This window comes from Athene noctua, chromosome 4 (genome assembly GCF_965140245.1).
Source record: "Athene noctua chromosome 4, bAthNoc1.hap1.1, whole genome shotgun sequence".
In the NCBI taxonomy this organism is placed as follows: domain Eukaryota; kingdom Metazoa; phylum Chordata; class Aves; order Strigiformes; family Strigidae; genus Athene; species Athene noctua.
In genome coordinates this window covers 37,509,916-37,526,632 of record NC_134040.1, presented here as the reverse complement: position 1 = coordinate 37,526,632, position 16,717 = coordinate 37,509,916, and the positions used below count along the sequence as shown (strand labels likewise).

The 16,717-nt window shown below is 40.5% G+C and overlaps 1 protein-coding gene across 5 annotated transcripts; it reads left to right on the top strand.

Annotated features, from left to right (window-relative positions):
• Positions 1-5,511: 5,511 nt before the first annotated feature.
• ELMOD2 (ELMO domain containing 2) lies at positions 5,512-16,696 on the top strand. 5 transcript variants are annotated; one of them, XM_074905050.1, is made up of 9 exons: positions 5,512-5,578; positions 5,888-6,035; positions 6,777-6,805; positions 8,122-8,216; positions 9,043-9,172; positions 10,100-10,218; positions 10,852-10,920; positions 12,052-12,185; positions 12,607-16,696. In XM_074905050.1, exons 2-9 carry the CDS (start codon positions 5,891-5,893, stop codon positions 12,762-12,764), a joined length of 879 nt encoding a protein of 292 aa, XP_074761151.1. In that variant the 5' UTR covers positions 5,512-5,578; positions 5,888-5,890; the 3' UTR covers positions 12,765-16,696. The 5 variants fall into 5 exon arrangements, with proteins under 5 accessions (XP_074761151.1, XP_074761146.1, XP_074761147.1 ...); XM_074905045.1 differs by having other exon boundaries at positions 10,100-10,233; XM_074905046.1 differs by having other exon boundaries at positions 5,514-5,566; positions 10,100-10,233.
• The last annotated feature ends 21 nt before the right edge of the window (positions 16,697-16,717 follow it).

Here is a 16,717-nt window from a genome sequence, read left to right as displayed (position 1 = left end):
CTCCCCGCGGGGCGCTGCCCCCCCCCCTCCTTGGCGACTCCTCGCCCGGGGCAACTGCCGGCCGGGCGTGGCCGCGCCACCCTGCCCGCCCCTTGCGCCGAAAGGGGCCGGGGCTGCGAGGGAGGATGAGGGCGGGGGGCATGCCCCGGCCCCCCCACCCCGCTTCCCAGCCTCGGGAGGGACCCGCTGCTCCCGCCAGCGGGCGTCCCCACCGGAGACATCAGCCTGATGTGAGCGGGACCCTACGCCGATTCCCGCTGCCTCTGCCCTCCCGAGAAGCCCAGGCCTTGTTTTTACAGCACAACCGGCTCGGCTGGACACCGAGGCACGTGCTGCTCTCCCCAAGACACGCCGCCGTCCCCGGTTATCAGGGTTCTGTTCAGTTAAGGTGCGTTTGTTTGCGGATAAGGTGGTGTCAGGAAGCTGGAGTGGACGATCATTCCATGCGTTTAGCACAGTCGGATGAAGAAACAAAGCTTTTCAGTTCCTCTTTAAAGAAGAAGTAGGGAAAGCGGCTGCAAAATCTAACCCGGTGAAAGTCTAACACAGGCTGGCAAAGGTATTTTCCTCCTGCCCATCCCTCACGCATGTGCCTTCCCTTTATGGCAGGCACACCCCCTCTCCCTTTCCAGGTCCTCAGCAATCCATAAGCAAACGAAAAAGTAGTCCCTCTATCGAATACATCTTCTAGAACACACTTTATAAAAGGGAAGGGATATCTTATTTGCCATATGCCTCCCCATCACATTTCCCTCTCCAAGTTAAACTAAAAGCTCAAGGCCCTCCTCAAGGAGGATCGATGTAGACTTTGGCAAGTTTGCATTAAAATTGAGATTTAGAACCAAGAGGCTCAAATAAACATGAAATATCTCCCCTGTAATGAATAAAATGTTTTTTAATAATGAGTAAAATGTTTTTTAATAATGAATAAAATGCCTTTTAATTGATTGGCTGGTGTTTTATCAGTTACAAAGCCGAAGTGAACATGTAAATGATGTGGTCAAGCGCGAGGGCTGCTGAAGATAAGAATAACAGAAATCTTAACACTTAATCTTTGCTTATTTTCAGAGCCAGTAAGGGGACAAAAAAAAAAAAAAAAAACCAAATCACACATCACATATTTCCAGAAACTAATAACAAGCTGCACGCTGTACCAGGAACATCTGTGGAGACAGCCACCGAATGCATTAGATGTTAGTTATTAAGGCTGACTCTAAAGCAGACACAGTTACTCAGCCACGCTGAGCTGTGGTGAGCATTTACTTAATGCTGGCTTCTTAGACTAGCACATTAACTTAAGATGAGGCAGTGCATTAACTGTTCCTCGAAACAAAAGAAAATACTTGATCACTGAAAGTGTCAATGTCCTGGTTTCGGCTGGGATAATTAATTTTTATTCAGCTGAGAGGGGGCTCAGCTGGAATGTCGGACCCAAACTGGCCGATGGAGTATTCCATACCATGTGACATCATCTATAAAGGAGGAGTGGCCAGGAAGGATGGGGGGTTCACTCACGTTTCAGGGGTTGCATCACCAGGTGCCACATGGGCAGCGGTACAGAGAGTAAAGTCTGCGGTCGAGCTGAACCCAGCTATCAGTCCCTGAGTATCAGTTGGCAGGTGGTGAGCAATCACATTGTACATTACCCCCCTGTACTTCCTATTATTGTTTTATTACAGTCACTAAACTGCTTTTTTATCTCAACCTATGAGTCTCCCTTTATTTCTTCCCCTGTCCCCAGGCAGGGGGAGGGTGAGTGACCGGCTACATGGTGTTTGGCTGCCGGCCGAGTTCAAATCACGACAGTCGTGAACTTCCACTGGCTTGGGAGCTACTTTCAAATCGTCTGTCCTAATTGCTCCAGGCTTTCCGAATACCTCCCTCCCCGGGCGCTCTTCGTACGTTACTTCATATGCTCAAGAACTGTCTACAACTGGATTAAGATGGTTTATATTTAGGGTTTTTGAGGGGGGTTAAATATTTCAGACCAGTTTTACTTCCCAGCAGAAGACTCTGCATTTTTGGCAAGCTGATCATCTTTAAAAAGACTGTATATAGAGCATGTTGCTGAGTAGCTGCTAATACTTTCACTAAGCAAGTCACTCAATGGACTAGTTCCACCGAGGCGGCTTACCTGCAAGAAGGAGTTTCTAGGCTTGCCCTCGTGCTTTGTAACTGAGTGTCTTTTCTCGCTAAAATGATTGTCTCTCATCTGTGTGTAAACAAGAGTAGAGATAAGAAAGATTAAAAGAAATATTTGACAAGCTACAGGCTCATGGGTGAAACAAGCAATGGATTCTTTTGATTGTGGGTTGCACTTATGTTTCTGACTGTCCTAATACAATTTATTAATTGACTGAACAGGATGATACAGAAGCATCGTGCATGATTCAAGTACTAACATCTGTGTAAAATCAAACATGCTCACTGCTGGATGACTTGATTCCATAAAGAAACCAATTAAGTCAAGTGTTCACACTTGCTTGTTATACACTGAAAGAGATGATCAAGTTTGAAACCTAAACAGAAATTAATGCACCTGAAACTATTGGGTTCAGTATAATCACCCTTACCTCCTGCCTTATTTAAAATAGCTAAGTATCTTTTTACTAACAAGGTATAAAAATTGTGAGAAAAAATGTCAAAAAAGCATGCTTTAATATTTTCTTAAATGAACAAATGTGATTGGTTACTTTAAAAGTTGGTTACTTTTACTTTAAAACACAGATATAAATTAAGAAAGCCTTGTATGAGCAATAAAAGTCTAGACTAGATCAACACATCTTTTAAACATTACAGAAGTGCTTTAAAGCAAGACCTTAATCATTTTCAAGCTTAGCTCAACAAGTCTAATTATAACACAGAGAAGTGTGGTGCATTGTATTGTCAACACCAGATACTCTACACACCAGTCCTGGAGACTGGAATCAAAGAGAACTGGCTGAGAAAACAACGATGGTGTACTGTACGTAATTCTTGTTACGGGGAAGTTCAAGACCCAAATAGGAAGTGGAACAAATTCCAAAATCTCTAGTAGAAGAAGTGGCTTTGGTTCTTAACAATCCACCCCAAAAGGAATTTATATTTAAGTATAAATAACAGAAAAAAAATTATTGATATGAAGCTATTAAATCAATTAAAAGATGCAACAGAAAGTGAAACTCTTGGAGCAGTAGTAAGGTTTTATTTTGGTACACAACAAAAATCTCAGCTACAAACTTCTCTCAGTGCTGTTTGCACAGACCCACGCTTTAAGGGTGCACCTGCTGGGCTTTCAAAGCAATTCCGGTAGCTCATGCTCCCAGTGAACTCTCTCAGAGCAATCCATGTGTGGGCATAAAGACTGACAGCAAGGACCTGACCACCCTTCCATTTCTTCACGTTGTTACAGCTCCTCCACCTGCCCAACATCAAACTGTACCAACACCAAACCCCCAGCTGCTTGAAGCCAGAATTCTCCTGACGATGAGCTTTCAGCCTGGCTGTGTTTAAATACTGCCACAGCAGCAGTGCTCTGCCAAATTGTCAGGTGGGAGGTGTGGTGTCATGTTTTTTTTCCTGATCTGGATTATTTGCTCAGACTTGTTTCCCCTAGGTGGGAGCTGTAGCTTACCTGGGCCCCGCAACACGGACAAATTTCTTCCAATTTCTTTCATCAGTTCTTAGGCACTGGATCTCTGATATTTTTTCAAGATATTTTCTGGGGTTTTTTTGGCTACCTTGGACCAATTTATATGTAGGTAACATGATAGAACCATCATACCATCCTGTCACTAAGTGAGAATACTTTTTAACAGAAATAAATATTTTTAGTTTATTTTCATTTAGTAGCACTCCAATGCTTTAGAAGTCAGATTACCCACTTAAGAAGTTACACTGAAAAAAATGACCACCTGCTGCTGCTTAACATGCACCACCTCTCCTCATATTTTTTGAGAGTAGGAATCAGATCAGCAAATAATTGAAATTCACATATCAACGATTCCCCCACATGAAAGTCTGCACCCCTACCAGTGTAAAAATCCAAAGGGAGGATGCCAAATGTGTTGGACCACCCTCTGAAATCATCTGTGGTACACAAGGCTACCAGACCTGCTGTGTGGCTTTTGATTCTGTGTAAAAGGTACTTCAATTTCCTTGTATTAAAAAATGTATCAGAATCTGGTCAAGCAAGTCTGTCAGCTCCCTTTCAACCCTCCAAATTTAGCATACAATTTAGAGGAAAAGGAATTCCTTCTGCTGTCCTCAAAGGAACTGTTCAACCTGTGTTTACTGAAATAATCATTAATTATAACACAATGGAAGTACTGACTGGAACAAAATGGAACACTTGGGCTGAACCTCCATTCAGCAATGGCAAAGCAGGATCTAGGGCAAAGCACCCCGCCTTAAAAGCATCAAGCCCAACTAAGTTCATAGCATCTTTCTGATTAGCGCTGCCTTCAGCTACAGCAGAGGCAAGAACAACTCTTCGAGCACAGTTTGGTAAACACTTCAAGAGGCACAAGCGATTCCAGGCATCATGATCGAGCTGTAGGTGTTAACTGTCACCTCGGGAGGCACCCTGTCCCCTGGGACACCGGACCAGGAGCCAAAGCCTCTGGGCTCTGGGGGCAGGAGGAGGTTTAGCCCAAGCCAGGCCCTCCGCAAGCCAGCCTGAGCCTGCCCTCCGCTAGGCCTTCACCTGGAGCCGGGGTGTTAATGTAAATTTGGTCTCAAAAGAACCCCCCAAAACTTAGATGGAAGTTTTAGCAGGCAGGGATTCTTTATTGCAGTGCTGGATGCTGGGGGGGATCACTCCACCTAATGTGCATGCTGCAAGACAAAGGCACACTCTTTATATTATATACAATAAAATAAATGAATATTCCTGTAATTTCCGAGAAGTGCACACCTATTTCCAGAGGATCGAATGCATACGTTAATACATCGCGCAAGTACTAAAAGTTGGGGAAGTGTCTCTGAAGGGGCTTCCATAGGGGTTTTTGGTGGTCTGGGGTGGTCCCTAGTGGTTGTTGAAGAGGTGTCTTAGTGTTCTTCCCATGATTTTTTTTTTTTTTTTTTTCACATAATTCGTCTTACCACAGCGCTGAGGGATCTGGTGGAGTTGGGAACTGTCAGTGTTACGTTAATGGTTGGAATGGATGATCTTCAAGGTCCTTTCCAACCTAGAGGATTCTGTGATTCTGTCTTGGCTCAGGGCTCTGTCTGTAAAGTTTCTCAGCTGTCTCATCTTTGGCTCCCACAGGGCTCTGCTGGTTTCTCTGCCCTCCCCGGGATGTGCCCATCAGAGGGGCAACAACTCTGTCCTTGGGCGCATTCTTGCCGGGGGCCCCTTACAGCAGGGAGCACCAGCTGCTCGCAGGCATCCACGAGCAGGCACCAAGGGAAGGGACAGCCGCTTGCAGAGGGAAGGCGGCTACAGCGGCGGCACGGCCGGTACGGGCGGCCAGGCCGGGGACGGACCCTCCTCCCAGCCGGCGCTTCCGCCGCCGCCATCACTTCCAGGTCGGGGCAGGCGGCGGCTTCCGGCGGGAGGATGCGGGGGGCGGCCGGGCGCCCTTAGGTCGCCGTCGGGGTGGGCGCGGGGCGCTGCCGGGGCAGGTGCCCGCTCCCCTCAGCCGCGGGGCCGGGCCGGGCCAGGCCTGGCCCTCCCGCCTGCAGCCCGCGCTGCCGGGGGGCGCGGACCCACCACGGCCCGTGAGGGCGGCGCGGGGCTGAGGGGGGCCCGGCCTGAGGGCGATGGGCGGTGTGTGTGGGGGGGTGTGTGTGGGGGTGTGTGAGGGCGGGAGCTGCCCCCCGTGATGGCGGCCGGGGGCGTCGGGGCGGGGGGAGGCTGGGGGCTGCCGCCTCCCCATCCCGCTAACGCGGGGCTTTCTTCCCGCAGAAGATGTTGGTGTACTTCTGGGGGTTCCTGTACAGCAACTACTTTCGGTTTTGGCTGAAGTGGATCTTGAGGCTGCTGACGCGGAAATGCGAGTTGCAGCGGGTCTTTGACGGCTCGGGGGCAGGGGCGCGGCGGACGCTGAGCATAGGTAACGGGGGAAAACCCCTGGAAAAACAAAGAGCTGGACACCAGCCCCCGACCCCAGGGCAGCCCCGGGATCATCTGTTCACTGTTCCCCCCTTCCCGGCCATGCCGGGAGATTTTTAAATCGGAATGCCAGGTCTAGTTTCCTTGCCCGCTTGCTTACGGTAATGCCGGTTAGCTTTAAAAAGCGAACCCGAAATCTTAGTTTGGTTGTTTGGTTGTTTGTTTTTTCCCCCCAAAGTCTTCCCGTCACGTTGTGTTGTTTTTTACCTTCCCGTTATTAACAGAACAGTCATAAATGCGTTTTTCTGGGGAAGGGAGGAAGAGTGCTTGATGCAGAATTTTGATCTGAAATTAGAATTGAAGAAACTGTACAGCTTTTGCCGTTTTACCAGTAGCTTGAGTAAATGAATTTTCTTCCTTATTCTTTGGTAACAAAAACATTTCTAAGAATGGAAAACCAGCAAGACATATTTTTGCCTCGACATCTTTGTCTTATTTTTTGTCCATATAATTGATCGATGTTTTAAAAAAATCAGTTTTCAGCGTTGTACTCGAGGATTATAAAAAAAAAGTCAATATAACTTAAGACTTTCAGTTACCTGATGCCTGTTGATTTTAAGATTAATTTTTGATAAAAGGGGTGCAAAACTTTATAATACATGCCACAAGAACACCTATTGTCAATTATTTAAAACAATTCAGCTCAATTTAACTGTGACATTTACTTTTTTTTGTATTTCAGAACATTCACTGGAATCATCAAAGAATAAGGTAAAAGATACTAGAGATTAAACTGTAATAAAACCTTCTTTCAGAGACAGATGCCAGAAAAGATTACACGCATTTACTTTTTGAGGGCAGAGGGAAGTAGAGGAATAAAAGGCAGAGAGGAGAGAACAGCACTGAGTTCTGTATGCAAGGGTTAGTCAGGGCTTCTCAAAAGTAACCCCACAACCCTTCAAATGTTTGCTTCCATTTCTCTGGAAGTTTACTTTAGAAAGTCATCTCTCGGAGCTTCAGCGCTAGGAGAGGGTCAGTTCTCTGTCACAACAATCTCTTTTGCTGTTTTTATAGAAAACTTTAAGAAAGTGTGATGTAGATAAAATACGGATAGAACAATGAAATGTAGTGTATACAGTAGTGTCTTGAATTGTTGAAAAAAATGTAATGCAGGTCTGCAGGTAGACATCTGACAAACTCATTCAAATTTTCCTGTAGCTGTTGAACCTAAGCTAACACTTTAAACCCTTGAGTTTGAGTATCTTGAGCAAAACTTTTTAGACAGGTGACTGCATTCCCCCTTTTTCAAGATGATCACTGCAGTGGGATGTTGAGAGAGAATTAGTGACTGCCACGAGCATCTCTGTTGCAGTAGAGCACAGTAGGGGCGGGCCTTTTAGCATCTCTTAAATGATTATATCAAATGTATTGATGTTCAGTTTTAAAAGAGTGAACCTTTTTCTTTACTGAAATGGAGCTGCTTTGGTGTCACCATGAATTGTACTAAAGAATGCACCGTGACCATAAATTTTAGACGACCAAGTTAAATTGTTGTGAAGTGGTTTTAGGTAGGCAGCGTGTAATTATCATTACTAGCATTTGCCCTTTACTCTAGAAAACTGCAGAACATCACTATCTTACATTAAGTTCTTTTGTTTCATCACAGCACTGAACATTCGTTCACAGTCTCCTAATTCAGAAGCATTATTTCCTTATTGAAGTTTTATCACTTTTGCTCCCAATAGCTGTGTTTTTCAGTTGGATTACGAAGAACATGTTTCAATTCAGAATTTTAACACAAACAGGAACCTAGACGAAGCAACTCTCAACCTTTTTATTTATTCTTTTTGGGACTCCTGTGTAAACATTGTTGCTTACAGTCTGACAAAGTTACAAATTACGCTTTTATGAAATTATTGCAGAGCTTTTATATGTGATTTGAGCCCATTTATTGTAAAAATTTGCAATAAATTGACTTCTAGTAAAGAGTACATACATGACAGGTATACAGAAGCTGAAAAATAAGAATGAAGTGATGATAGATTTCTGCATTCCTAAAGAAGTCTTTTACTGTGTTAACTTCCTAGGTTTTAAGAAATGCGGTACATGCTGAGGAAGCTGAAGTGGAGAAGTGTGTCAGAGATGTAATGAAAGAAAAGAAAATTGAGCAGAAGGATACAGGGTATGTTTGGAACCCGAACATAAGTTCTTCACGGCAGATAATTCTGACTTCTTGGTGTGTTCTCAGAGTTGCTTAATCTGATACAATATTTAGGCTGTTCAGCAGAAATCTTTAGAATGCAATAGGAAAATACGGTATCGTTTTGTCATCTTCAGTTCTAGAAGGTAAATTGCAAAGTTTTAATTGGCATGGATTTGGGATAACTGCATCTCTATCTTGCAAGTCCCTTCTGTTACGCTTTATTTCTAAGTTAGGTGATTATCACATATGTTGATTACATGAGCTATGTAATCACTTAGATATATTTGAGATATATAGTGATGTCTGATTAATGTTTGCATTCATCTGCATAAGTAATTATGAGCGATTGAGAGGAAAAATTTGGAGCCATCAAAATTTGAAATTTTAATGAAATGCTTCTTTGAAGCTGTAAGTATTTCTGACAAAGTTTCACTTTAAGACTTAGGAAAAGTTTGGAGGCAGGTGAAGGTACAGGGGTTAGGACGATATATAGAGTTTTCTTGTGTCATTACAGATTTTAGCTAAGTTTGTTTTGTTGGTTTTTTTTTTCCATAATTTAAGCAAATAGGGCCTGACAGCAGCACTGGAATTGGCTAGAGTTTCTTTGAGTAGAAATATGATCCATGTAGTAGTAAACTACTACAAATATGCTGTAGCTTGAAAGATAAGCATAAAGCACTTCCTATAATTCTAGCGTTTACATTGCATTAACATAAGAAAGGTCTTATCTCATAGTTCAAGCAAGAGTTTATGGCTGACTGTGCCTCTTTAATAGCTTCTGTGTGGTGTTTTGTTATTATTTCAGGTTTAAGACAAACCTGCATATAACCTTGCTGCAGATATCAGGTTATAAAAGACTTTATTTCAATGTGGAAAATCTGAGGAAGGTCCCATATGATTCGGATAACGAAGAACATGAGGAACAGTTAATCGAGGTGAAAATAATCTTTTAAATACAAAAGCTGTTCGTTTGGTTTTTTTCTCCTCCAAGTCCAACAGCTTGAATGAACTTAATTTATTGGTAGTATTCTTACCAGCTGGCCTCCTTACTTCTACTTGTGAACTGCTAAACCATTACAGAAGAGACACATTAAAATACAATCAAAGCAAAACAAATTAGTAAACTAGAGTTACTTGCACTGGGATTATTTTCTGTGAAAACAGATAAAACAACAACACATAAATAGCAAAATAATTTTGTAATGCGTCACTGAAGGACCGTAACTAAAAAGATATTTAACTTTATGCACGTCTTAAATTTTTAAACCAATAATTACTAAATAAGACACTAGTGTTTTCTTATTACTGCATTCCAGTCAAAGAGAATAGTTTAATGCTGGAAGGTAAAACCTATCAGTAATGTATTTTGGGTAACAATAAATAACAGCAAGCAAATAACATAATAGTGCTTGAGGCTTTTTTAAATAGCTTCTACTGTGCAAATATATTAGCATGTCATTTTCTTAGCATTTCGTAAGTATCTCAACCTGCTCTGCAAGTCCCAGCATTGCTGTGTTAAGTGTTCGTTGAGAATTCATACTTCAGTTTATAGCTGTCCTATCAGAAAAAGACACATACATTAATTTTTGAAGTGAAATGAGTCCTTGTTCCTTTAGTATGGATAGTGGCTTTGTCCGTGAAGGGAAATTATTGCATTTAATATTAAATGTAATCATTTTCCTAATTGCTTAAATAAGCCATTGTAGTATGACTCTAGATTGCCACTAACAGAAAAAGAACATCATGCAGATCGTATCTTGTTCCTTGGTGAATGGTTTCTAACATGAAGCAGCAAGTGTTCTGAATTTTGTGACGTAGAATACTCTAGCAGCTGTGCATAACATGGAAGCATATTTGTGCAGCTTTGGAATTTGCTGATGCCTCATGAGAACCTGAAGGCCAGAATCACCAAGCAGTGGTGTGACATTGGCTTCCAAGGTGATGACCCCAAAACAGACTTCAGAGGAATGGGCCTGCTGGGGTTAGTGAATCTGGTGTAAGTGAAACGTAGTATTTAATTTCTGTTATAGCTAATTTTCAATATCTATGTATTTTATCTAGTTAGTGCTATTTCTAATACAGGCTGAATAGAAGCAAATAGAAACAGTGGCTTCTCCGAAGTGAAAAACGGTATTTTCTAAATAAGTCAACATTTCTTAACAGCTCCACATCTGTAAATGCCAGGTTGGGTAGAGGCCAACAAGCGAGGTGGGGAACAGAAAGTTGCCCGCGACACCTTATTTTTTTTGTTGTCATGTGATAGATTTGATAGGTTATGACTTAGAAAGTAACTTGCTAAAATACTTTAAAATTCCTGAATTACTGTAATGAAAAATAAACAGGTTTGTGTAACTTTGCTAAGCTAATTTGTAAACTTGGGTGAACTTCATATTTGATGTTCAGATCACAATGATTTTTATTTTTTTTAAACTGTGTTAGTTCACACTGAATATAATTTAATTTGCTACCTTTTCCTTGGTTTTAATTTGTGCCATTTTCCAGTACAGAGTAGTATTCAGCTTTAGTTTACAGCTACGCACTTTGATGTTGAACACATTAGTATTTTTTTATATGAGCTTTAAAAGTAACAGAAGATCCTGTTTTACCCTGACAGGTATTTTAGTAAGCATTACACTGACGAAGCTCGTCAGATCCTTTCTCGTTCAAATCACCCAAAGCTGGGGTAAGTCACTCTGGCTTTTTCTGACTTTTTCCGTGTAAGAGCTCATGTGAAGACTGCCAAGTACGTGTACTGAAGATAAAGGGGAAAACATTTGTGGTTTTTTCCGTTAAAGGATGGCAAAAGGGCTGAAGTAGAAAGGTGTGAGAAACCAAACAAATCAATTTCAGGCTGGGAATTATGTGCAGCCCTTTTTTTCAGAATAGACTTGTTGGGACAGAAACATTTAACACCTTTAACATCATAGTTAACTTGATTTGCAACAGACTTAGACGAGATTTACAAATTAAAACTTACTTTTCGCCTTCTTACTGATCCTGTGTTGGGATGGTATCGATTCTCTTAAGGTCCCTTTTTTGCTAGGTTTCTGTTCTGTAATAAGTATATACAAATAGATGTTTTGCTGTTGGTTTTTTTTGACTTTGCATATCAAAACATTTAGCTCATGAGAAATATATTCTAAAATCAGTCAGATACAGAGGAAAGCTAAACCTGTGTGGATCATCTAATCCATCTAGTCCCCAGTTAACCACCTAACAAGAACGGGAGGCTTTCATGACTTCAATTGTAAATAATACTGCCTTGTCCATCTAGATCATGAATAGGATATCTGAGACATTTAGATCAGTTAAATACCTATATCATTGACACAAGTTAATCCTTTTTTTCCCGCCCCCAGAAACACCTGTTTTAACAGTCCTATAAGAATTTCTATTGCAGTGCTTTCTATCATGCAACAGAAAGATTTATTTTTTTTTCAGTTTGAGGAAAATGTTGACTTGGCCATTCTATTTATACTGTAACAACATTTTTTAATGTCTGATTTTTAATATTCCAGCGGATTTAATGATTTCAAATGAGCAAATTGAGGTCAATGTGGATTAGCCTTCCCATCTCATTATTGTCTATACTATTTGCCGTACTGTTGTATAGAAAATGGGTGTTTTTAAATAACTTCTACATGGTTGGATGTGCCAGAGAACAGAAGGAGTGGTCTGTAGGCCAGAGTCTGCTTGTCAACAAGTACTGTAGGAAAAACTGACTCTTACAGTTACCCTAATGCAGACTGTTACAGGGAGGCTTTTAAGTCCTTCCATCTGTGAGGTAAAATGTGACCTATGATTGGTGTTGCAGATATTCTTATGCAATAGTTGGAATCAATCTGACAGAAATGGCTTACAGCTTACTTAAGAACGGTGCTTTAAAGTCTCATCTGTACAACATGGTCTCTGGATTGCCACAGATGGAACACTTTCATCAGTTTTACTGTAAGTATCTGTAGCTTCTTTAGTACAGACTACTGGGGCAGGCCTGCAGTGTAGAGTTTAGGTTTTTTGTAGCACGTTTCCACCCTTTTCTCATTAGCCAGAGCAAGCTGTTTACCTTCTGGATCATGTATTGGAAATGCACCTGATGCTTAAACACTGTGCTACACAAATGTACATTTAAGGAATAGGTTTGGGTGCCTTTCTGTATATTAGAGACTGCAGTCTGAAAACTCAGTATTTGCAGAATTTTTTTTATTTTATTCATTATTACAGTGTCTAAAAGCTTGCTGTTGACCAGGATGGGACAGTTGGTATTTTAAGGGATTGAATAGAGTCTAAAGGGTCATTCTAGGTCTAGCTAGATCAAAGCAGAAAATTGTGGAGGTAGTTTTTGTAGATCTGTATTTTATTTTCTTCACAGGTTATCTGGTTTATGAGTTTGACAAATTCTGGTTTGAAGAAGAACCAGAAAGCATTATGCACTTCAACCAGTACAGAGAGAAATTCCATGAAAAAATTAAGGGACTTCTGCTGGATTATGATGTGATACTAACCTTACAAAACACAAAGAAACCTTAACTCCTCTGCAGTCTGTGAGGTTCTGCATAAGAAAATGGAATTATGCATTTGGATGGAAGCTTTGTGTGTTTCACCAAAAACTGTTTAACAATGGAACTTTTTTTTTTACATTTAAAAAAAAAAAAAAAATCAAAATCCAGTTAAGAAAGCTTGGACAATCAACCTCTGTTTACAGGTCTTTATATGCTATTCTCCAAAGGACGACTTTTTAAAAACAAAAACCAGCCACAAATCTCTTAAGAGCCTCTGGATCACTTTCACAATTTCTTTTATAATTTCTTGGTGCAGGAACATGAAGCAAGTATCCATGCCACATCATGTTTTCCATGAATAGGTCTGACAATTGTTTTTTAAAAACTTTTTAGTTAAAATTACTCTGGGTTTAGATTTTTTTGTGTTCTTGTTCTGTATGTGTAGTCAGTCGTTCACTCATCAATTTTAAATTTCTCTATAACGAAGAGGTCTACGAAGGGAATGTATTAGTCGCTTATGATTTTGGAGAAGAGGCTTAATCCATCAACATACTGATGTACTTACTAGAAATTTCTTCTGGTTAAGGAAGTTCTTTTTACCTGTGGATTTGTACCAGCAAATTCCTATGCTTAGAAAAAGCTTGCAAACAAACAAAAAACCCCACAGATCTTCAGTGTGAGGATCAGATCCTGAGACTAAAGCTACTCCTTCTAAAAATATTCCTACTGTAAAAATTCTCAATACTTTCTAATCTGACTTCAGCTGCGTAGGCTGCTTGGCTTTGTGTCTGTTGTCAGCCCTTTCTTTTAGCAGCTGATGGGGTATTCTCAGTGGGAAGTACAAAAGAGTTAATTTAGCCCTTTTATAAAGTTTACTCATTACTGCAGCTGCAGTCCCTATTTTGTGAAAATAAATTCACACCTGAGTACAAGTCTCTAACAAAGATGTATTTTCCATGGAAAATACAACTGTGACATGATCCTTAATCTTGGCATCCTTAGACAATCTAGTCAATAGGACTTCACATCTATATTGTCACTAATTATTGCTTAAAGCAACTTTAAACAGATCTGGTATGACCATCACTTCATTTTCTAAAACCTACTATGAAATAAGTGCCTTCTGCTTTATTCAATCAGCATTTTATTTTGGTTATGTAACCAGATCATAGCCTTATAAGCTTGAGTTATTTGGGAAAGACTCTTTCAGTATATGCGTAAAGAGCACACAGTGGCACAAAATTTGTATGCCAATAGAAGCTTTCATGCCTCTTTTTTTTAAATCATCTCAGGTAAATTAGTTAACTTCTAGTCAGTGACTAATCATTAAGAGATTCCTCAAGAATACAAATACTGAACACGAGAAGAAAAAAATACAACCCCCTTTTTGTAATGAGTAATATTACACTACGTATTAAATGTATTATTATAATATGTAATACTACATCTCCTAATCAAAACCCAGCTGGACATGGTCGTAGGCAGCCTGCTTTGGGCAGGGCATTGGACTGTGTGATCTCCAGAGGTGCCTTCCCACCTCAGTAATCCTGGGAGCCTGTACTGTGTGACTAGTGACTTCTTGCACCCAGTTACTCCCGATCCCTTAAGGTTGGTGATCTCTTATTTGTGGGAGGGCTCCCAATCAGGTTAGGCAGTATATATGTAGGAGGTAATGCACTTCTGTTTTCTTTTTATGACACCTTACATACAGATGAGAGTTGAACAGCTCTGAAGTTTAACGTGCAGGGTGGAGAAGGGTTCATCTCATCTGTGTTGGGTTGATGCTATTCTAAACAACAACAAAAAAAATGCTTGAAGATGCTTGTAGGGAGAGTATGGTAATGCCACGGCTTGTAAACTGAACAGCTAAACTGACTAGATTAGGTACAAAACTGATGACAGGAAGCCTAGTTCTTTTGCTACTCCCAGATACTTGGGCCCTGCAGTTCGTCTTCCTTTATTAGTAATTTTTGCTATTGCTTGTACATCTCCTTTGCAAGCAACATCAGACCAACTTTTTGAATTTCAGAAGTGACCCCAGTATGTTTAGCAGCAGCAGGAAAGGAGATCCCATTCTTTATTTTCATCTACTGCTTGCTGGCAAGTAACAAAACTGCTTGAGCCATCAATTTCAAACAGTCCCCTGTGCTAAGAGTCTGCAACCTTTCACTTTTTTGGCAACAGTTGCAAAAATAATCCACACCCCCTTGTCTTTCCAGCCTTGAAACTTTAATTCGCTCCTTGTCACTAGGAGACTGACATTTAACTGCTGCTGAGGCTTTTAAAGCCCAGCCATCGTTTAACATTTCCTATCACACACCTAAGCTGTTTTAGTGTAGGATGCAGGTTGAGCCCGATGAGAGATGCATCTTTGGTTTTTCTTAAAAAACAGAAGTGTGAGCTGGTAGTAAACTGGCAGCATACAAGGGAAAAAAGTAAACCCAACCATCATCAGATGAGCGAGATACATGGGAATACATTAGTTTGCATGTAGTAATTAAGGTGAATGTTTACATTAGGCTCCAATGTAAACAGTTAGAATTTGCATGTGGTTTTGTATGACCAAGTAGCCCAGTCCTTCTGTCTAGGAATCACTCACTATATGTAGACTAGTACCGGGTGTCCCCGTTTTGCACCAGTGGTAGGCTAATTGTATTGTGGTGGTAGCTAGAAAATAGATGGGAAAAGGTAAAACTCTTTAGGGAAGGGAACAGCAGTGTTTTTCTTGTCAGCAGTATTTTATACTAACTGTTGTAGGGTGACGAAAAGGTTGTGGAAGATTCAGAATGGAGGTAGGCCGCCTTTCTGCAAGTTGATATAATCAATTTGTTTAGCATCAGAATTTGTTGCTCATGATTTGTTCTAAGAGTCTTAAAACCTTGGTAAATTCTCTTGTTATTTATTAACTGTCATGTTTTAAAGTATGTATTATCTTATTAGAATTTGCAAGTACTATTAGGTTTCTAACTTGCTGCCTCTTTAAAGCATTCACTATGTGAAAGCTTATATGCAATAGTCATTTTAGAAAAAAAATCTAAAACTGAAGACAAGGTGGTTCTCTAAATTTTTACTGTTGTTGTTCCTGTAGCAACTGTTTAACAGACTACCTCCACTTCTGTTGTTTAGTGTATGCTTGAAATATGGTGCCACTCCATGAACAAATTAATCTGAAGATAAGTAGAAGCTTACCACAAGCAGAAATAAAATCTCGTCTTTCAGTAAATAAATGCATTGCTTCATAAGTAACCAACTTGATCAGAAAGCGATTTGAAAACAGTGCTCCTTAGGAAGCAAGAAACTGAAAATGTTTCTAAACTGGTTGTGCTTCTGTCATCTGATAGAGCAATGTAAAAAATAGGGCATTTTGTCCGAAAGGACAATAGGAAAAGGGGCCAATATAAGCACCTCAGGTAAATAGTTTTGTGTTCCCGCTCTTTGAAAAACAAAATTTAAAAAATGAAAACAAAAAATTAAATACACACAGAGAAAGCCCCAGGCATTTATCTTCTCGATTTTTCCATCCTGGTTTAAATAACAGTTTACAAAAAAAAATATTGGTTAGCCTTGTTTTAAGAATTATTGTGGTGAAAAAGTTTGTATTTAGTTAGGTGGGAGTCCAGCAGTCGGAATTCTTTAAAATACTGTTAGTTAATGTGTGGTAAAGATGTAACCTGTTGTTTCTTTCTGTCATACTGGTTTTGTGTTGCTGTAGTACAATGGTGATCAATCTCTGGACCGATGTTTCTTGTGCCAGTCTATATATTGTCTTTCTCTAGGGAAGAAAAAAACCCAGCCCTAAGACAGCTTGTGGGCAGTTTTTTCTTATCACACTGTGCTTAGATAGCTGCGTATTAATAGAAATTTCCGTTTACCACAGTATAAAAGCAATAATGTAAACTGTGATGTCTGTGTGATAGAAAAAGATGTTTACATATAGTAGCAAATAAAAACCGAGTTATTCCAAAATATTGCCAACATTAG